General features: G+C 42.2%; 1 protein-coding gene across 1 annotated transcript in view; it reads right to left on the reverse strand.

Annotated features, from left to right (window-relative positions):
- UBE3C (ubiquitin protein ligase E3C) overlaps positions 1-22,879 on the reverse strand; it is a 175,996-nt gene that overhangs the window by 3,363 nt on the left and 149,754 nt on the right. Inside the window, exons 20-22 of the mRNA XM_075922749.1 lie at positions 19,640-19,828; positions 19,461-19,527; positions 14,815-14,945 (exon numbers count right to left, since the gene is read on the reverse strand). Coding sequence (XP_075778864.1) covers positions 14,815-14,945; positions 19,461-19,527; positions 19,640-19,828 — 387 coding nt within the window. The remainder of the gene's footprint in view (positions 1-14,814; positions 14,946-19,460; positions 19,528-19,639; positions 19,829-22,879) is intronic.

The raw sequence follows: 22,879 nt of genomic DNA on the forward strand, positions 1-22,879 counted from the left end.
ATAAATGGTTTCTGGTCCTCCCAAAGCCCCCAGTGCCAATGTTAGCCCACAAAAAAGTCAGTTGGGGCCACACAAGTGAGATACAAAAATACAACTCCCCTCAAACCTCACTAATGTGGCCCCAACTGTGCTTGTGGGTGCTGGGACAGAGTTCTGGGGAAAGGTTCCAATGAGTGCTGGGGCAGGGGACAGGGAGCTTGTGGGTGCTGGGGCAGGGTACTTGTGGAGGTTGGGGTGGGGGGAGGGGAGAGGGTGAGTCCCGGACTGCGCCTGCCCCAACCGCTTGGGCAGCGTGCGCCTTGCTCCTCTGATCCCCACAGGAGCATGCGCCGCCCGAGCCAGCGCAGTCCCAGATCCCCACCCACGCCCCCACGCACAGGAAGGCAGCAGGGGAACGAAGTCCCCAGTGCGCAATGGAGCAGCGTTTTAGGTACCGGGCCAGCTGTTCGGGTGGGGGGGAGAGCAGCTCAACAGAGGTAGCGCAGTTGCAGAACTGCCCCTCAACCCCTCAGGAAGCCCGCGCTACCTCTGCTGACACTGGGAGTTCAGTACGACATTCATCTTGGGGGTTGCGGGTAGTGAGCTCTCACAAAACATTTTCTGAGGCCTGATATTTTTTTTTTCCTAAGGACCAGTACTGGGAAACGCTGCCCCAGACAACGATTGGTCTGGGGTGAGGGAGTGCCTTTGCCCCCACCCCACGTTTCCCCTAAGTGCCTATGCCCCTAGCATGGGAGGAGACTTCCCATGCATGCTCCCCTGCCCATAGGCCAATTAAGGCCTGGGGGTGGGGGAGTGCATGAAGCCTCCTCCACACTCCCCCCTGCCCTGCAAGCAGTGCTCAGGTTTCGAAGCACCACATCCTCCAGGCAGGGCGGGAGGAGGCTTTACACACTCCCCCACCCCCAGGCAAACTAGAGCCAGGGGGCGGGGGAGCCTCCATCCGCCCTGCCAGGAGCATGTGATGCTTTGAAGCGTCGGCAGCTGCTCACAGGGCGGGGGAAGAGGGCAGACGACTTTGCACGCTCCCCCATGGGCCAGATCCAAGCGCTTGGCAGGTGGATCCGGCCCACCCCCGAACTAGACATTCAAGATACTAAAGGAACACTCACCGAAGACAAGGCTATTGCGAAAAAGCTAACTGAATTCTTTGCATTAGTCTGCATTCTAGAGGATATGGGAGAGTTTATCACACTGCAGTCTTATTTTTTAGGTGACCAATCTGAGGAACTGGCCCAGACTGAGGTATCACTAGTGGAGGTTTTGGAACAAACTGATACATTCCAGAGTAATAAGTCACCAGGACAAGACTGCACTCACTCAAGATTTCTGAAGAAACTTCTACATGAATTGCAGAACTACTGTGGTATATAACCTATCACACGAATCAGTCTGTGTGCCAGCTGACTGGCAGACAGTTAATGCAAAGTCAATTTTTAAAAAAAGGCTTCAGAGGTGATCCTCAAATAAACCTAACTTCAGTACCAGGCAAACTAGTTGAAACCACTGATGGAGCCTCTGAAATGTGGCACACACTGGTCCAGCAAAATTGGATATTGGTGGACCAGAGAGTTTGACTGGGAGAGGGCGCAGCCTGGGTCAAGAGCGTAGCCCAGGCAGGCAGCGGCAGGTCTGGTGGGTGGGAGTACAACCCTGGCGAGGGCTGGTTGCAGCGGGGCTAGCGGAGCTAGGAACACAGCCTTGGCCAGGCCTGGTGGCAGCAGAGCCGGTGTGTCAGACAGTGCATCCTCAGAGGGCGGCTGGGAGCACAGCCCTGGCTGGCGTATAGGGGAGCACGCGACTGGCTGGGGCCAGCAGGGCTGATAGAGCAGGGAGCACAGCCCCAGCCAGGGCCAGGAGCAGGAGCAGATCCATGGCCAGGATTGGGAAAGGAGTCCAGTGGCTGGGACTGGCATACCAGCCCCGCACTGAACTAACAGGGTTTAGGGACTGTAGCCAGACAGCCCTCCCCCTCCCATCTCATCCATCTTATTTTGCCTCTCTGAGGTTCCTGACGCATACAGGACAGAGAAGGAGCAATAAAATCAGCATAGTCTATGCTGGCTCATCTGATCCCGAGAAGCTGAAAACATAGATATGAGGAGAGAACGATTAAGGCAATAAGCTGGCTTCGAGGCTGCGAGAAGTGCCCGGCTGGCACCTATGTTGATACGAACACACAGCCGTCCCTGGGAGAGGAATCCCCCACTGAGAAAAGAATCTCCAGTACTTCCAATTTAATCCTCTCAACTCTCTCTTACAAGTGTAAATTAAGTTCACATCTCCCTTGTAAGAACTGGTCTCACAAAAGGCAGACCAGCACTATTTGGCATCACAGATAAGAAAGAGAAATATGTGACCCCATTGGTATAATGATGGGTACAGCAGCACACTCACTTTGAGTGTCAATCTACTCTCTTCCTGCTGGTTGGGTTAGGTGTTTGACCTCCCGAGGTTCTATGGGGACGCCCACCTCGTATTTTCGTCTTTCCTAGGAATTGAGGGACCGGCCCTGGCCTGACACGCTGGAGTCGAGAGGCACAGAAGGGGGTAAAAATTGTACCTGGATGTGGTCCTCTGTCTTAAGTGTACACATAGAAAGAGTAAGCTGTTACTTGGTACCATTATTTCTATTTTTCTATCTTTATCTTCTTTGTAACCACTTTTAAGATCTATATTTTGCTAGCAGTTAAGAAATAGAGCAATAGCCATTGCAACCATATGATTTATAAGCTTCCTCAATAAACCTGTAACTGTTTAAGCTTTAACCTGACTCCTTCAGTTGCTGTAACAGAACCAGGCACAATTTAAAAGAACTTCAGCCGGTCTTAAGGGACAGATATAGGGAGAGCTTGGGCGTTTGGATATGTGTCACTCCCAGGTGGGAGATCCGTTGGGGCACTTCTCAGCCTCCCCCAGGCTGCCCGCTGCGAAGGAATCTCAGATTCTAGCAGCTAAAATCTGAAGTGTAATAAGCTCTCCCTGTAAACTCATTGGGGCACCCGTCAACCTTCTCCAGGTTGCCCGCTGCAAGGGACCCCGGTCTCAGCAGTTGAAGTCTCGGGTGTATAGCACACACACACACACACCACTCACTGCCCTGACCGTCGGCTGACAGGGACTAGGGGTTAGGGGGTTCACCCAGGGAGGGCAGGGTGGCGGGTTCAAGTCCCGCCCACTTTGGAAGCGGCGGGATAAAGGACTCCCTGAAGGTAAGGGGGTGGGGTGGGTTACCCTGGCTACCATGTGGGAAGTATTATTATGTATGCTTATAGTAGTGTTAATGCTTTTATGGCTGACTGTCTCTACATGGCAAGTGGTTTCTTGTGTGGCTCATATTAAAGAGCAGTTAAATTGGTACATTCCTGACCAAATGTTTTATCACTGCAGACTCGACTTGGTCGAAAGGGGGAGTGTGGGGGAGCCTGGACTACCCTGCCTTGGCAATAAATGATGATGTCTGCCTTGTCCAAAGTGTGGATTTCTGGCCTGGTTCAAGTCTGGTGCACCAAAGCCTGCAGGCAGGGCCTGAGAATCAGGAATTGTTTTGCATAACAATGCAGATTAAGCATGGTATGCGAGACCACATCAAAAAAATATAGGACAAGTGGCCTTGAACTGGTACTTGTTTCTGATAAACAAAAAGTACAGATGCAGCCATGAAACTGTCAACTGTGCTATAGCAGTAACATCCTGGGTAGCACTGGGCATTTTATGTATCCTTCACAATATGTAATCAATTGGTAAATATTATTAGAATGACCAAGTCTCGCTTTGCTATAAATTGGACTTAGTAAGAACAATCGATGGGAGGGAATAGGCAAGATTGACCCACACGTCCTGTTCGATGCAACTAGAAGTAAACAGGTGCTTCACGCAGGTGACTCAGTGCATGGCATTCCATTGCGTGGGAAGAGAAGGAACCACGACCTCCTGCCTGGCATTGTAGGTAGCATACGGGTGAAGTGTAAGTGAATTAAGCTTTATTACTGTATATAGTAGATCTTTTAGTAACTGCTTTTGCATTGTTTTGCACTGTATTAATTGCTTTAGAATGTATAGTATTTAAGGGTTAAATTGTATAGTAATTGTTCTTAAGGCTTATAACTGTTTTAACTGCTTAAAGCTTGCAATAAATAAGAAAGTGGTTAAGTAGCCCTGGCAAGTCCTGGCTTCCCTTGGATCTAAAATAAATTGAACCACACAATATGGTCATACCATAGGAAACATAACAACTTTAGACACAGCATGGGGAGAAATAGCTAGATATGTTATGTGTCACCTGTTATATTCTGAAAATATCTGGGACCACAGAAACAGTGACACGGGAAAATTAAAAATGGTATGCAGAAAGAGGTCTTTGATTTATCTTCAACTAAGAAATTATCTGCAGAAATCTTAAGTACAATTAAGTGAAGGCTCACCTTACAAAGTCTTCCAAGCATACACAATCCATACAATGTCTTCATGACTATAGAATTAGTAGACTTGGAGATAGGCACTGGAATTTCCTACACTTGTGTACTTACTTGTGAAAATGCTGCAGTGTTAAGCACTGGGAGCAAAACTGAGCAATTAAAAAAAACTAATAGTTTTCCATACATAGTAGAATTCAAGTGGATTCTGCTGAAGGGTTTCAGATGACCAAGAAAAAAATATAGCTTTTGAAAGTGTTTAAAAAAAAGTAAAATAGTCTAAATGATAGATCCCCAGAAAAGATGAAAAGCATTTGGAAGCTAATGGTATGAAATAAAAACATCCAAAAGAAGTCCAAACTTTTTTGGGGAAAAGGGTTTGGTCTAAGCTGAACATTAATAGCTTTGTATTTTCAGTCTGCTTCTCCTTGAATTAAAAAAAAATCTATTATTTGCTCAGCTCTGATTGGAAGCTAAAGACTACCAGCAGTAGTGGGAGTACACATAATGGGCTAAGTCTTTGGGCTTGTTAAGCCCACTTTACATTGCATAGATTCCAAGATTTCTTCTTTGAATTACAGTTTGTTATTTTCTTTATTGCTTCTTGTTTTTCTATAATACTCCTGTGTATGTGAAGATAACTAAAAAATAAAAGCTCGTTCTTCTCTTGCTAACAATCAAACAAATCAAGAGTTTAGTTTAAGTCTTACAAGTCAGAGTTTGTATATAAATCTAAAATAAACTTTTTCTTCAAATTTAATGTAAACTTTCTCTTCATTCACATAAACGTGTAACCCTCATTATGTCAAGCTAATGCTGGATTAAGGAGTAGCCATGCCACAAATAAATGTTGGTTAAATGTTACATTATCATGTGTCCATCTGTCTTTGATTGCATCCTGAATTTCATATAATTTTTTTTAAGTACAGTTAAAATAGGCAAAATAAATATGGCCAGAAAGCAGACACCAAGTACATTACCAAACAACCTAATCTTCCTACTGCAGGTAATATTTATATAATATAATATTTACATACATGTCCTGACTTGTTATTTTCTTTGCTAAATTCTGACAGTGTATCTAATACTGTCCATGACACAGATTAAAGAGTTTGAAATCCATGGTCTTAATATTTATGCAAATACTTAGCCTTATGCATATAAACATGAGTTGTCTTAATGAGGTCAATGGAAGTATTTGCATATGGAAAAGTAAGCACATGTGTACATTTTTGCACACCTATAACTGTTTATTACTGAGACACATAATAGTAGTATTTTGAAAACCATATACATCTGTGCTTAAGATGCTGAGTGCTAATAATGTACCACAGAATCATTTAGCTATGTACCTATATATAAAAGCAATAAGGAGTCTATAAAGGTAGAAACTGGCCAAAATTTGGGTTGGTCTTCTGACATGCCGAACAAGTATTTGAGGTTTATTTCACGTATAATTTTCTAATCTTTTAAGAAATCAAGTTTATCTCACCAAGATAAATGGAGATGCAGAGAACATTTATTTGTTACACCTAATGTTCTGCTTTCATTGGCAAGGGAGTATTAATTTCAACAAATGCTTGGCTGAGCTAAAATAGAACATCGGGTTTTAGAAATGGCAAAAACCTACCCTAAGGCAGGAGGTCAATGAGATTTTAAGTTAAGTTATTGTTTAAATGGAGGCCTTAAAATGTGTTAGATGGCTAAAATGCAGCAATTTTAGTGTTCCTTTCAAAATGCTAATTGCATTTTCTTACTTTAAGCTTTAAAAATGTAAAAAATGAAGTTCTATATTGAAATGTCATGCCAAGGTTACCATTTGTTGCATAATTAAATACTGAACAACGGGAATCTGCAACAGTTTGGAAGTAAGAAGTATCATCAATTTATTATGTGACCTGATTAGAACTTAACAATTTTCAACCGCACTTTAATGATTTTTTTTGTCTGTAACAATCACATTTATTAAACTTATTAAACTTTAATTAGCTTTAGCAAATGTTATTCTGAGTCCGATAATCTGGCACTAAGAGTTCTAATAATTTTTAAATGCTGTAAACCCAGACTGTGCTATTTATAAGCTATGAACTTTGAAATGATCCCTTCTCTTAAATAAATATGAACTATAGCAAAGGTGAAAGTTCCACAATGTAGTACGTACAAGATTTTAGAGTCTGAGTGCTAACGATTGTGTTTTTAATAGCAAAATTTAATATCTATTTTAATACAACTATAGATATTAATTACTGAAGACATTTTGAATTAATTTTCACCCTCAACATATTGCAAGCTTTTTTTTTTTTTTTTAAACAAACTCTCATACTCCTTTGACTTATTTGACTGCTAATAATACTTAGCACTTACAGTACATAGTGCTTTTCATCTTGAGAGCACTGCTCAATATTAATCATAGGCTACCACTATACGAACACACATGCCAATAGTCAGGACCAATTATTCCCTTTTCCGGCATTCATTTACAACTTGAAGGTACCAATGAGCACCTTAGCAGCTGACACTGGATTGCTGGAGCACAGCTATGAGCAGTCCAACTTCTTCTGAGTGGCTGGTGAGCACCATGATGCCAATGGCATGCCTTACTTGGTAGGGGGTGCTACTTCCAATCAATCCATGTACCTCTCAAGGGCTGGAATTAGCTGGTGTTCACTGCTCATCTCTCATGAGTCCAATCTCGGTTTTCACTAGCACTATCTGGAGTGGTTGTGAGACTAGGAAAATGTAGCAACTAATTTACCACCTATAGGTACATACTATGTTATGCCCCCAAATTTTTATGGAAATATTTTAAACATTACCAGGCCTAATTCAAATATGCTTTATGTAAAATGGGGGCATCTAACCTATCATCACAGAGCTTATAATCTGCCGAATGTGTATCTTCTATTTGTGTGCATGTATCATTCCTGCATTTGAAGTTAGAAATGTAAGTATAAATCTGTTTTCTATCTAGATGTGCTAGTGAAGGCAATTCACAGTACTCAAGGAACTTAATGGCCCAATACTCATGACAACAATCTGTGGACAGTCATGCTTTTCTTAAAAGCCTGGACTATGGTTGGTCTTGCCAAGACATGTGATAGGTCACCTTATGTTGGAACCCACTTTGGAAGTGGTACTTTTCCATGGTAGTGTGAAAGAGTTGAAACTGAACACAAAGGATTCCTGCCTTGGACAGAACCTATCTGTAGGCAGGAAACCAAATAATAGGGAGTTGACAGACACCAAGAAACCATCTGCTACCACACCACCCAGATGATTGATGAAAATAACTAAGACTGAACAGGGAGAAGGCTCATGCCCAAGGCATGAGGCTGCAACTTGCTTGCTTGTGAGAAAATATGATCAAAACTACAGTTACGGTAAGAAATTGAGTGTAACAAATTTCTTAAGAGTATTAAAGCTTAGCTGTAATGTTTTGTGTTATTTAGCTTAGTAACATACTTGAATCCATCTGTCATCACTTGCAACCACGTGAATACTACTTTTTATATTTAATACAATCACTTTTGTTTAGAATTAAGTCCTCTGTAAATAATTCTTACTTGGGGGGTAACACCTGTGCAAATCTCTCTTTCATTGATAAAGGGAGCAAACAAGTTATGATCTTGCTCTGGATGAAACTTTTATGCAGAGTAAGACAGATTTATCTGGGGTTTTGATCCCACTGGGGCTGTGTTAAGTCCCTATGACTGAGCCTTCCCATAGCTGAGCTGTTCTCAAGTGTCTTGGTTGCTCTGTGACTCCAATTCTGTGCCTTTGCTGGCAGAGACCAGAGGTTCTGTCTCAGTTGGACAAGGTGGTGGGGTGCTCCAGAGAGGAGGTAGGCAGTCTCGATATGATCAGCCCATCAAGAGGCAGTCTAAAGGGGATCTCTGTGACCTAACCTGTCACTGTGGCATAGCCGAGCAGGGTAATGTGCACAGCTGGTTGCCCTACAATGTGGGTGATGATATTAAGTTAGTTTGAAGTGTGGTGGCTAGAGAACAAAGTTACTAGTTTCTCATTTTCGGTTTGCTTATTTCAAATAAGGGAAATAGAGCAGGAAAATGAACAAATCAGCAAAATGAGAGTGAGCCTGTAACAGGCTTCAAATAGAGGAGGAGATACATAAAAGAAAGAGGGAATTTAAAATTTTGAATACTGAAACGCAAGTTGCCAGGGAAAAAGCTGCCCATGAGCAAGCCTAAGCTTTCAAGGAAAAAGAAATGAAAACCTAGAGATTAGCCCTAGAACTGAAGGAGACAGAACTGGAAGCCCAGAAGAAAGCCCAAAAAGCTGCTCATGAGTGCGCCATGGAACTGGAAAAACTTGAGGCTGACAGGCAGAGGGAAGCTCAAAAGCATGAAGTGGCTGTACTGGACTGGAAGAAACAGAATCCCAATGGAACAGGATCCACCTCTCCAGTTTGTGATGAATCTAGTGCTATCGCCAAATATTTCATCACCATTCATTCCATTCCTGAGAACCAGAAGATGACCATTCTGGTTGCAAAACTGACTGAAAGAGCTCTGGATATATTCAACAATATGCCTAGTAGTGAAGTATCAGACTATGGTAAATTCAAAGATTTGCTTTTAGAACAGTCTCACATTACACCTGAGATGTGTAGAGTAAAATTTAGGAGCCATTAAGAGAGGGAATGGGCTGAGTAATGTGGCTTATGCGAACCAAATGAGAGATCTGCAAGGTAAGTGGGTCAGAGGGAAAGGAATTACAAGCTTTGAAGAGATGTGTGGTTTGGTTGTTCAGGAACAATTCCTGAACATGTATAATGATGTAAAACAGTGCCTAAGGGATAAAAAAGGGGAATCAACAGAATCTCTTGCTTGCTATGCTGATCAGTTTGAGCAATCACAAGCACTTGGTAGAGGTAAATCATAGGCTAAGGGGTTTAAGTTTGGTGGGAGGCAAAGTCCCCTCTTTACCCCCTGGGTAGGAGGAGGGTGGAAGGAAGGATAAACATCCTCCTCCCCAAGTCCACTCCTCTATTACTTGTTCCAAGTCTCTTGTACAGAGGAACACAAAAGGTGCTATCCCTGTAATTCCACTGGGCACCCGAGTAACAAATAACCAATGCTGTTTGGGTACAAATGCTGCTTCCCAGAACACAGGGGCATCCCAGGCAGTGAGCACTTGCCACACAAGATTTGTAAAGGTGTCCACTGCATAGCCAAGCAGTGAGAATCTGCCTGCTGTCAAAATTAATGGCAGAGCATGCCAATGGTGGAGGGATATTGGTGCAGAGATTTCTGTGGTAAAGAGGGACCTGATTAATGAGGAGAATACTCTTCCTGGGAAAAGAGGAGAATCAGAATTGGTTGGGGGCCACATTATTCTTGTGCTTCTAGTTAAGGTACAGTACAAGCTGCACTGAAGCAGGCTTGTCTAACTGTTGCTACCGTTGTCACAGAATTTTACACCATTTATTTTGGAAAATGACTTTTTTGATGTGGTTGAATCCATCCCAAGGATTGTTTAGCAACAAAAAGGGATCTTGCACTGAAATTCGAAGAGGGGAGGGCAAAGCCTCAGAGGCTGTTGAGGAAATAAGAGCGTCTCTCTTCAATTCTCCAGGGGTGCTAGGCAATTTGCAACAAGGGGTAGCAGTGGAGGAAGCCAGCCCCTGCCCTTTGTTCCTTTCCCTGGGGCCGCCCAAACTGCTTAAAGCCCAGGAGTGGTAGATCCGGCCAGGTAATGCACAGACACGTGGGTCTTGGAGGGTGGCCTTCAGGAAGAGGTGAGGGTCTAAGAAGCCAGTGTGGGAGATGAGGAACCTATAGGTTTGGTAACTGGAGGTTTGCCCAATTCTAAGGTGAGAAGGATACAGGGCTTACCAGGGAAGTGTCTGTGTGTCTACAACTGAACAGGGGTCAGATGGCTTGGAGGGGGAAGTGCAGGAGCATCTCCCAAACCAGAGGTTCTGACTTAGCAGGATAGGATGGTAGGGTGTCCCAAAGGGCAAATAGGTGGCTCAGTGGTATGATCAGCCCATCAAGTAACAATCTCAAGGGGACCTCTGTTACTGAATTCATCACACATACAATTGGGGTTAATGACAGGAGATCTCAAGGACTTTTCAAATATATTCCTTATATATCAGGAATCTCATTGGATACCTTGCTACCATCTTAATACGTGTGAGCACAGAGATATAGTATATGAGGGGGAACCTAAAGCAATGCATGATGTGACTTTCAGATCATCACATATTGTAATTTTCACACAATGTAGTATATGCCACACCTCACGGTAAAATAAGTAAAATAAACATATTGTAAGAGGAACTAGTAATGCTGCTTCTTGCTACAGTTGCCCAACACTTCCCACTATAAGACCCTGTTTCAATTACTTATAATTTAGTATAAATGGTTAATTTAACAGAAATTTTACAAGCAGTATATTGGGGTACGTCTAAACTACATGGCTCCATCGACGGAGCCATGTAGATTTGTTGTTTTGGCAAAGTCAAATGAAGCCATGATTTAAATGATCGCGGCTTCATTTACATTTACATGGCTGCTGCGCTGAGCCGACAAACAGCTGATCGGCTGTTTGTCCGCTCAGCGCGCTAGTCTGGACGCTCCCCTGCCGACATCAAAGCCCTTTGTCGGAAGCCCCGGAAACCTCATCCCACGAGGAATAACGGGGCTGCCGACAAAGGGCTTTGATGTTGGCAGGGGAGCGTCCAGACCAGCGCGCTGAGTGGACAAACAGCCCATCAGCTGTTTGTCAGCTCAGCGCGGCAGCCATGTAAATTTAAATGAAGCTGCGATCATTTAAATCGCAGCTTCATTTGACTTTGCCTATGTGTCTAATCTACATGCCTCTGACGACAGAGGCATGTAGTCTAGACACAGCCTTTGGGATATAAAATCCTGCTTAAATGGTTAACCAGTTAAACATTATGTTTAACTAGTTAACTGATTAAACGGGGCAACAGAAGGGTCTATGTGACCATTTGAGAACACTTCCCTACAGAATACGGAACTGAAACCTTGGTCCTCAGTAAAAGCTGTGAAACCCACTGGCAAAGTGTGCCTCTCCTCTGCCTCTAGTAACTGGGTCCAAATAGAAGATGACAACTTGCTACTGTTAGTTAACTTGATTACTTCAAGTGTGAGAGGTATGGATCAAAATATCTGAACGCTGCTGATAACCCAAGTTAGTAGTCAGCATGACTCCACATTTTTCCAGGCTTTTTAAAATTAGGAAATAATAAAAAAATCTTGTGTTAGATTAGCAAGTCAGGCACACACAAGTTAGGAAATGCTTGTTCAACCTTATTTCAGCCCTTAGTGCATCATGATACAGTCTTTAATTACATGATCACATACAATTTTTCCACAGGATCCTGCCCTCATTCAATACTCAAGAGGGACACTGTTCGCTGAATGAGCCAGTTTTCTATATGACACCTGTCTCATTTGTTGCGGAAGTTGGAAGGTGTGCAGTGAATGAGACAACCGATTATAGGACAAAAGCTGAACGATGCTCTTGAGAAGTATATTCTCTCCCTCTGCAAGTCACTTACAACAGTTTTAAGTTGACCACTAATGGTGAATTTCTGAGTTGCAGAGATCAAAACCACCATATTGCACTATGGACACTTGGCAAAATTACTGACAGATATAGGGGGTATGTTATTCAGTCATTTAATTTTTGGAAAAATTAGCAAAGACCTCCACATTTTTACTATAGATATGGGGACACAATGCTGACTCCTGCTCAGGTGTCCGATACGAGACACTTTGTTCCAGAGTGGCAGAAGTGCTGGGTACCCCTAGTTGCACCTAAAATTGACTGGAGCTGTGCTTTGAACAGAGTGCTATAAAAATGTCAAGTAGTTTGGAAAATCAGGTCCTAGGTGTCCCAAGTTGAGCACTGTAACAAGGCAAGGTTTCTCTCCAGCTTAAGGACTCACTGCCAGGCCCACAGTCCCTTTTATACGGTTTTATTGTCCAAACTATCAAATCAACAAAAACACAGTCCCTCAACTCACTCCGGGCTACAACTGTCAGGGGGTTCCCCCCCATTAATTCTGAACTTCCACTTCCCCTCCAGGAAACTCTGGCAATCCTGTTGCTTCAGGGCTTCCCAGCCCCAGGAAGCAGGCAGTAAGCCCTCTCCCCCATGTCCACGTGCTGTGCCCCTTTCCTGACTGGCTTTCAGCTTGACTCACCCAGGATTCCTCTCTCTCTGAACCTAGGTAGCCACTTTTAAAGGTCAGATAGGATCAGGTGACCAATCATAGGTGCACTGGCCCTGCTTCCTCAAAGGGCTAGTATCGCTCTGACACAAAATACTCAAAATTAGTGGAAATTTTTGGCCCTAATCTCTTTGGGTCTCAGTTCCCTGGCTACAAAATGGCAAAACCAACATAAGCACCAAATATAACAGAAGTGTTGTTAGAAAAAACAGATTAATATTTGTGGAGCACTCAGATACTCCAGCAAGAGCATCACAGAAATGTCCATGAGGAAATGAATAATTCTATATTCATTAGAATTATTAATCTTCTTGTGGACATTTCTATGATAGGACTTGGATGAAGTTCCTGGAGCCATAAGCTGAATGATCAAAAGAAACATTAAATAATTATTCATTCACAGAATTGGACAGGAGTCCTGGGAAAAAATAGTACGTGAACATGTAAAAAAGCCTATATCATAATGCATAAATAAAGAGGGCTGAATTAAAGTTGCAAAGGCAAGCTCAATTCTGGTATTTCTTCACTTCATGTATGATGAAAGTGTGCAAAACTATTGTACAAATATATTTTCCTTATCTTCAGGCTGTTGCACTCATCTGAACTGCATACCATTTATATTTAAAATAATGTTAAAAACTGCTGATGAAAAATGTATTTAGTGGGAAAATTTTCTCACTAATCCTAAACAGAAATAAGTAAAGTTATTTTGTAATCTAACAGCAATACAAATTGCAATATTTGACAAAGCTTGCATTCATTTAATTAGTATATATTTCTTTACTTATCCAGTAAATGTAAAAATGACCACCCTATTGCTAGTTAAATATAAGTTAAAATTGCCTTGTAATATGAAATGTTATTTTAATTCAGCTATACATCTAAGATAAGATCTAAATGGAGCAATACATCAACATGTTATTTGAAAATTGTCGTCTGTACTGATGTGAGTCTACACGTTCCAGAAAAGCAAAGATTTGTATTAATTTGTTAATGCAGTACTATAGTGTTTGACAATATATTTACTGTACTACAGTGTTGATAACCAAAAGTCTATTCTTTACAATGTATTTACTCAAGATGAGCACTGACCATTCCCAAACTTTGAGAGCTGGAATCCAAAACCAGATTTGGGTCAGAATTTGGTAATTTGTATCTATTAAAGTAGACTAAACCAAAAGATCTGGTCTGAATATCTCTGAATTGAAACAAAATACAGGACTATGTAGCACTTTAAAGACTAACAAGATGGTTTATTAGATGATGAGCTTTCGTGGGCCAGACCCACTTCCTCAGATAGACTATTTGATCTAAGGAAGTGGGTCTGGCCCACGAAAGCTCATCATCTAATAAACCATCTTGTTAGTTTTTAAAGTGCTACATAGTCCTGTATTTTGCTTCAGCTACACCAGACTAACACGGCTACATTTCTATCACTATTCTGAATTGAAAATATTTTATGATTGAGATCTGCATAAACCCACCACTAATATTTAAAAAAGGGGCGGATAAACATTTTCTCCACATTCAAACTCTATTGCAAATAGCAGTCTAAAAAAATTTACTTGTTAGCAAAATAGTTGGACATAAAAAATAATTGATAATGCAGTTAAATGATATGCAAAAGGAAACATGAGAAAAAAATGTTATCAGATTCAAATGCTGATGAGATTTGATGAGTGGATGCTGGTATGTCCTAAATCCTCTTCTGCCTATTTCTGAGCATATTCAAGCGAAAATCAATCTGTTCCATGAAACAGATAGAAATGCTGCTTTATATACACTATTAATCAAGATGAGATGCAGTAAAAGCAGTGCAGCAAGTATCCTTTGCAACAAACATTTTTAATATGTACTTCTTCAAAAGTTCCACTATCCACCTAAAGATACTCCCCAGTCAGAATGAATAATTGAGAAATAATGTTTAACAAAAATATTTGTAAGCTATATGATTAACTATACTTATTATGCAGTTCTGCAAATGTTTAAGTAGCCACTGTGGTTATAAACAGATCCTTTTCCTGTATTTTCTTAATTTCCAAAGATATAAATTCCCATATTTTAAACCAGCCAGTTTGTTTCTGACATATTGTATAATTACTGCTAGGCTCTACAAGCACTCTAATTAAAGCCATGTAATTAATTATAATCAATATTCAACAAGATGTGTACCTTAAAACCCAGAAGAGGAGGTCGAGAGCAGCTTGTTACGAACTTGAGTAGTTTGCGTTTCTCTTCATCAGTAAAGCTTTCCACAACTCTCCAAAATATTTTAATTACAGGATGGTCTGCAGTGTATCCACCTATAATACAATTTTAAAAACATATTTTAAAAGAAAACAAAAACAGTGTTATACAATATGGAAGTAGAAAAACTATTTTTAATATATCTCTTTGGAGACTATCCTGCCAGTTCTAATCAAGTTTTAAAATACAGTAAAAACAGCACTCCAATTCATTTGATTTACTGTTCACCATCAGCTGCTGACCTCTTTTGGCATTAATAATTCACAATACTTTCTCCTTCCTATTTAGTACCTGTGTTTTGCATAGTTTTTTTCCAATACTATTAACTATATTTTTCCAGGGTCAATCTCTCTCTTTTTTTAAATTCTTGCTTCCTTTGCAATAACTTTACTAGCACCACAATTCTTTTAAAGGAAATAAAAACAGTTGGAAAGAAAGTGAAAAAAATGGTGATGCTGAACAACTATTGACAGTGATAGCTACACTATTCAAAGGTAAAACTTTAAAAAAACCAAATAGTCTGGTAGCACATTAAAGACTAAAAAAACCATGTAGAAGGTATCATGAGCTTTCATGGGCACAACCCACTTCTTCAGATGACTCGAGTGTTGGAAGTCCAGATAAAAGAATAAATAATGGGGGTGGGGGGGGGGGAGAAAGAAAACAAATTGAAGGTGAGGAATTAAAAAAGACAGTGAGTAGATAAGCTTCAGAGGGATAGCCGAGTGAGTCTATAATAGGAAAAACTTAAAAAACAATAGTCTGGTAGCACTTTAAAGACTAACCTAACATGTAGATGGTATCATGAGCAAACCCACTTCTTCAGATGACCGGAGTGTTGGATGTCCAGAACTAAAATAAATAGGAGAGAAGGGAGCAGGGGAGAGGGCGGCCCAGGGGGAAAAATAAAAAAAATGGGAAGGGGGAACAAGAAGTAGTAGTAGGTATAAACATCCCCCTTTTTATTTTAGTTCTGGACAGCCAACACTCTGGTCATCTGAAGAAGTGGGCTGTGCCCACGAAAGCTCATACCACCATCTACGGCTGCGTCTAGACTGGCAAGTTTTTCCGCAAAAGCAAATGCTTTTGCGCAAAAACTTGCCAGCTGTCTACACTGGCCGCTTGATTTTGTGCAAAAGCACTGATGTTCTACTGTCCAAAATCAGTGCTTCTTGCACAAATGTTTTGACGTTCCCGTTCGGGCAAAAGCCCTTTTCTGGAAATGTTTTTGCGCAAGAGGGCCAGTGTAGACAGCTAAAAACTGTTTTGCGCAAAAAAGCCCTGATGGCGAAAATGGCAATTGGGGCTTTCTTGCGCAAAACCACGTCTAGATTGGCACGGACGCTTTTCCGTAAAAAGTGCTTTTGCGGAAAAGCGTCCGTGCCAATTTAGATGCTCTTTTCCGCAAATGCTTTTAACGGAAAAACTTTTCAGTTAAAAGCATTTGCGGAAAATCATGCCAGTCTAGACGTAGACTACATGTTTTGTTAGTCTTTGAAGTGCTACAAGATTATTTGTTGTTTTTTAAGTTTAAAACACCAATTAGTCTAGTAGTATCTTCCTTTCCAAGTGCTTACTAATGGTTCTTATCAGCCTTTTAACTATTTAGTCTTTGAGATTCTACTAGACTAATTGTTGTTTTTTAAGTTTTTTCTGTTACAGACTAACTCGGCTACCCCTCTGAAGCTATTCAAAGGTAGCCAGCCATTCATATAGTCATGAAATGCTTTTATACAGCTATCATTGAAGATTTCTGGGTTGAAAGAAAAAAGACCGATTGAACTTTGGTATTTATGAATTGACAGTGCACAGAATTGTCATGCAATGTGTGAGTTAATTTTTTTTTTTTTATAAAGGAAGAATATTTCACTATACAAAATACATTTCTGGACTTAAGTAAAAGCATGATGTGCAAGGAAACTTTGTTATGAAGAGTACCATCATTTTTTTAAAATTGTATCCTTTGGTATACAGGCAGTCCCCGGGTTACGTACAAGATAGGGACTGTAGGTTTGTTCTTAAGTTGAATCTGTATGTAAGTCGGAACTGGCGTCAGCCGCTGCTGAAACTGATCAGTTTCAACCGCGGCTGAATCTAGATGCCAGTTCCGACTTACATACAGATTCAACTTAAGAAACCCAGGCATCCCCAAGTCAGGTGCTGCTGAAACTGATCAGCGGCTGATTCCAGGAAGCCTGGGGCAGAGCAACTCTGCCTCGGGCTTCCTGTAGTCAGCCGCTGGTTAGTTTCAGCAGCGGTTGACTTGGGGACGCCTGGGGCAGAGCAGCTGAGGTGCTGCTGGGTTGCTCCAGTAGCGTGGCTCCTCGGCGCTACTGGAGCAACCCAGCAGCTCTGCCCCAGGCGTCCTGATTCAGCCGCTGCTGAAACTGACCAGCAGCGGCTGAATCAGGACTCCTGGGGCAGAGCAGCTGGGGTGCTGCCGGGTTGGTCCGGAGCAGCGCTGCAGGACCAACCCGGCAGCCCCCAGATGCTCTACCCCAGGGGTAGGCAAGAAAAGCCTGGTCTGCTGGGGAAGAGGGGGGGAGGGCACTAGCTGCCCCCCCCAGCAGACCAGGGAGACGGGGGTGGCGGGACCGCCCAAGTCCTCCACGGCTTTGTTCCGTCTCCCTGGTCTGCTTACCTGGGAGACGCGGAGCAAAGCCGCAGAGCACGTGGGCAGCGGGAAAGTCCAGGCGCGCCGCGGCTGTCCCACTGCTGGCGTGCTCCGAGGCTTTGCTCCCCATCTCCCTGGTCTGCAGGGAGACGGGGAGCAAAGCCTTGGAGCACGCCCGCAGCGGGACAACCTGGGGGCGCTTGGGCTGTCCCCCTGCGGGCATGCTCCGCGGCTTTGCTCCCCATCTCCCTGGTCTGCTGGTTGGGAGACGGGGAGCAAAGCCACGGAGCACGCCCACAGGGGGACAGCTCAAGCGCCCCCAGGTTGTCCCGCTGTGGGCGTGCTTCAAGGCTTTGCTCCCCGTCTCCCTTCAGACCAGGGAGACGGGGAGCAGCTTTTCTCGCCCTGGAGGACGGGGGCTGCGGACCGCGGCGCATCTGGGCATCCCGCCGCTCTCGTCCTCCGGGGCGAGAAAAGCCCCGTTTATAACTGCGGATCTGACGTAAGTCGGATCCGCGTAACTCGGGGACTGCCTGTATATGGTTGTGACTATTTTCTTCCACTATTTGATCTGAGGAAGTGGGTCTGGCCCACGAAAGCTCATCATCTAATAAACCATCTTGTTAGTCTTTAAAGTGCTACATAGTCCTGTATTTTGCTTCAAGAATTATTCAGACATTAAAAACTTTTAGCAGACTTAAAATATTAATTCAAGACATCTTTTCTGTGATGGGTATGAGACCAATGAGCATTATAAATGGGTTTGAACCAAACGTATTAATTTTTACAACTGATTATGTAATAATTATAATAAAGAGGTAGGTAGAAGGAGTAATGGGACTGGGCGAGTATGACTAGATATCTCCCATAAATCAATATGTCCAGGAAAGCATGAAAATAATCTCTCTTTATATAAATAAAAACAATTTCCTGTGGAACGACAGGCTTGTGTGTGCAGCCAAAGGGGTTGGGTGCTCCTGAGGTGGGACCCCAGAGGAGTTCTGGCACTGAGCAGGATGCCCGGCACTGTGCATGTTGGCAGGATGGGGGCATGAGGACGCAGATGACATCACTCTGTTGTCCTGCAGCAAAAAGACCCCGCATCCCCAGCCTGCTCACTCATACCCTGCAACTTGCACAGGAAGAAGAGGAGGAGATGCTGATGTCAAGGTGCCCCTCCCCGCACCCTGTACCCCATCTCCACAGAGCAGAGTGGGGCAGGGACAGAGAGAGTTTCCTGGCTGCTTTTAGGTGTGGTGCAGGGCCACGGTAAGGGTGAGCCTGACTTAGCCCCCGGCACCACCACCCAGAAACCACCTGTGGTAAGCGGTACCCAGCTGGAGCCTGCATTCCAAACCCCATCCCCTGTCCTGAAACCCTCCTGCGCCCCAAACTCCTCCCCTAGCCCTGATTCCCTCTGCACCCAAACTCCCTCCCAGAGCCTGCACCCTCTTGCCTTCAGCTCCCTGCCCGAGGATCAGCTCAGAGCCCCTCTCACACTCAAATCCTTTAGCCCAAGGTCAGCATCCATATCCCCCTCCTGTGCACCCCTCTCTGCCCCCAGCCTGATAAAAGTGAGTGAGGATGGGGGAGGGACTGAGGATGGCATGAGCAGGGCGGGACCTTGGAGAAAGGGTGGGAAGGAGGCGGGGCAAGGGTGTTTGGATTGGAGGTAGATCCTGGATTGCATTGAAATTCAAAAAGTGATCTCATGCTTAAAAAGGTTGGAGATCCCTGCTCTAGTTACTGACATATTACAATCTGATCTTATTTTTCCCCATCCCTCTTAAATTCCCTCTCATTTTGAAAGCCTTGCCATTGACATTGAAGGACAAGATTAGGTTCTATCTCCACTTCTAAGAAGTTGATTTACAATGAAAACGTAAAGAAAAATTTCAAAATTCTTTATTTTTGAATCAGCCATAATAGCTCATCTGTGTAGCTGTGATATACTTGCCTGAATAGTTTGTGAAGGATTTTAGGTCATCCAGACTAATGGGAACCTGGGCACCAGAAATCAAAACCTGTTTGTGGGGAAAATTAAATGATTAGATTTGAGGTGGAATTTTAACATTTTTCAGTTTTGAAATATTTATTAAAGCAAACACTGCTCCAAACAGAGCTATACAGAAGTACCTGTATTTCCTGCTGATCAAACATCCTAAGACATTCGAGGTTAACAACATTGGCAAGACCCTGTCGGAATGCAAGGCAATGCTGTCTAATCTGTTTGTTTAGCCTATAGTCTGCTACAAGATGGATGTAGGCTATTCTGTTCGCACTGGTGACAGGAATATCCTTTCCACCTGGCTTCAGTTCGACCACCTGTAAATATAAAAATATATATTTTTTCATAATCCTGGTAAATGCAAAAAGATTAAAAGACCAATGTCCCTACAATGGGCTTGTACTATGGTTGCTAGCCTGTACTGAACCATGTAAAGTATTGTTGTTACCTGTATTAGCTAGGTTAGTGGCAATATAAGATGCCTACCTTTGCTAAACTTGAACCTTTACTTGCAGCAAAGACATTTCCTAATCCCTTTTAAAGTGTTTTAAGAGTGTTTGATTTGATAAGTACATTGCCTTCTGGTGCACAAATATTTTTGAGACAGTACTCTCCATTGCATTTTGAATTGGTTTGTGGTTATAGCTTTGGACAAACAGGTACAAAGAGTTAATATACACTGCGAATGGCTTCTTTATGTAATACTATCTAATGGTATAAACTTACACAGTACTACACACAATGAAGAATGCTAATATGATAATCTGTTTGGCTTTTGAAGCATTATTTTTATTGATTCATAGATTTTTAAGGCCAAAAGGGACCAATCTGACCTCCTGAAAAATGTATGTCACAGAATTCAATCCAGCTATTCTGGTATCTAGCTCAATTAATTTGCATTTGAACTAGAACACAGTTTCTAGAAAGAGCCAATCTTGATTTAAAGGCTTCACATCTTGATGGAGTGTTTACTACATCCTTTTGTGATCTGTGCCAAAGTTAATTACCCTCACTGTTAAAAACATGTGCCTTATTTCCAAGTTTAATTTTGCTGAATTCAGTTAAAATCCATTTGATTACGTTATATCTTCATCTGCTAGTCTAAAGAGATACCTCATTAGATATCATCTGCCTATGTGGGAACCTACAGACTTTGATCATGTCACCTCTCTACCATCTCTCTTATAAACTGGGCTCTTTTAGGGTAAATCTACCCTGCAAGAAAACAATGTACAACAGTGAGTTTCAGAGTCTGGCCAATTCACCCGGGGTGACATTACATGGCTAAAAATAGCAGCGTCAACATTTTTGCTTTGGCTGGAATGGGCTCTGAGACCCACCACCCTCAATAGGTTTCAGAGTCCTCATGGTCACTGCTTTCCAGAACACAATTCCTAATTTTGAAAGCATAGCCTACATTGCATTTGGCCATATCAAATGTGTGTTTGTTTGCACATAGCTAACCAAAGGGCAGTGTTGGTTTTAAAGAACAATAGATGCTTCATGCCTTTTTCAAATTCCATATGCAAACAAATCTTTACAGTTACATGCTATTCCATTTATGTATCACATTTTCTATTCGCTTTCTTCCCTAATCTTTACTATAAAACAGCTTAGATCAATTAAGAAACTGCTCCCTGAACAGGATTTGGCAAGGCATCCACTGTAAGGATTCCTCAAATTTGTAATTCACTGATGCACTGGGTCCACCAGAACTTGGATTTGTAAACCATCCTATTTCTCCTTTCTCTGTTCAGGGTAGTGTAGCTTGAAGTGGATATATTTATGGATAGCCTTTTGTCTAGATTTACATTGTAATTTTCAGTCTATGAGATAGGCCCCCAGAATTCTGGGTTGGCATCTATTAGGGATGTCAATGTGCAAATGACTACATAATTAACTGATAAACCTGGGCTTATTGGTTAATATTTTTTCTGGTTCCTAATTCTTCTTTAATTGCAGTAAATCATCTTGTTTCTAACAAAATAACATTTCCATGGTAGTCAACTTTAATACTACAGAAAAAAGCAAAGATATTTTATTGAAAAAAAAAAACCCTTGGGGATTTTGCTAACTACATGCTTCTAGTTTTCTAGCCAACATGGGATCAATTCTACCATCTATACTCAAACAGACTGGGGTCTTACTCTAAGTAGTAGGTATAATACAAAGCATACAATGCCGGGAAGACATAGATGTATTTTGCATAAAGGGCAAAGTTTGGATTGCAACAAAGATTTTGGATTGTGGGTGCAGTTTACTTTTAACCCTTCCTTGATCTAGTTTAGAATTTCAAATGCGACTACTGTATATCTTCTACTCAACTTTGCCACTAGATGGTGCAAGTTAACAGCATGGGTACTTCCACTTCAAGTCACAGTGGAAGTATCCCAAGAAGGGCACACTGACACAATAAGCTTTTATTTTCATTTTGAATATGTCAAAGTTAAAAAAAAGTCTAAAAATCTTCTGAAGTACTTCAAGAGGTTCTTTACCAAAATGATACCTTTAAACTTAAATTTGTCTCAAGAAAATAATTACTCTCTGGACAACAAACAAAGCAACCAGTTTAAAACTATCAGCTGATCAGTGATATCAACATTGTTAAATATTCGATACCCTATTTAATGTGTTTTTAGGAAGAAAAGATGTTCAGGAAAAAAAAATCCCTGCTTGCTTAATTCACATGAATATTCCTAAAAGTAAAGCAAAAATGAAATTCCAAATTTGTACTTGTTTTATTAAACTTGACACTTGAAAAATTTTAATACCATTAACTCCTCACTTAATACTGTCCCAGTTAATACTGTTTCACTGTTATGTTGCTTATCTATTAGAGCACAGACTAGTTTAAAGTTGTGCAATGCTCCCCTACAACACTGCTTGGCCATCTACTTTGTCCACTATTTGCACGATTTTCTGGAAAAGCAGACTGTCCTCATGGAGGATTGGAAGAGGTTACTCATCTTGGTTGTAACTGATGTTCTTCGAGATGAGCGTCCCTGGGGGTGTGCTACAGCAGGTGTTGGTGCATCCCAGTGCCAAAAAGCGGATTCTTCCTAGCAGTGCACTGGGGGCCACTCATGGCCACCCTCTCAGTTCTTTCTCTGTCCAGAACGCAGCCTGGTGGAAAAGTTTTTTTTTTTTTTAAGGGTCTGAAGTAGAGGGGGCAAAAGGGAGGGTAGTAGAGCACCCCCAGGGACACTCATCTAGAATAAAGTCAGTTACAGCCAAGGTGAGTAACCTCCATTTCTTCAAGGGAGACGTCCCTGCGGGTGCTCCACAGCAGGTGACTGCAAAGCAATTTGTCTTCTGGAGGTAGGGACTTCGGATCAGGCAGGGAAGCTGGACTTAACTGTCAGGCAGGT

This window comes from Pelodiscus sinensis, chromosome 2 (genome assembly GCF_049634645.1).
Source record: "Pelodiscus sinensis isolate JC-2024 chromosome 2, ASM4963464v1, whole genome shotgun sequence".
Lineage (NCBI taxonomy): Eukaryota > Metazoa > Chordata > Testudines > Trionychidae > Pelodiscus > Pelodiscus sinensis.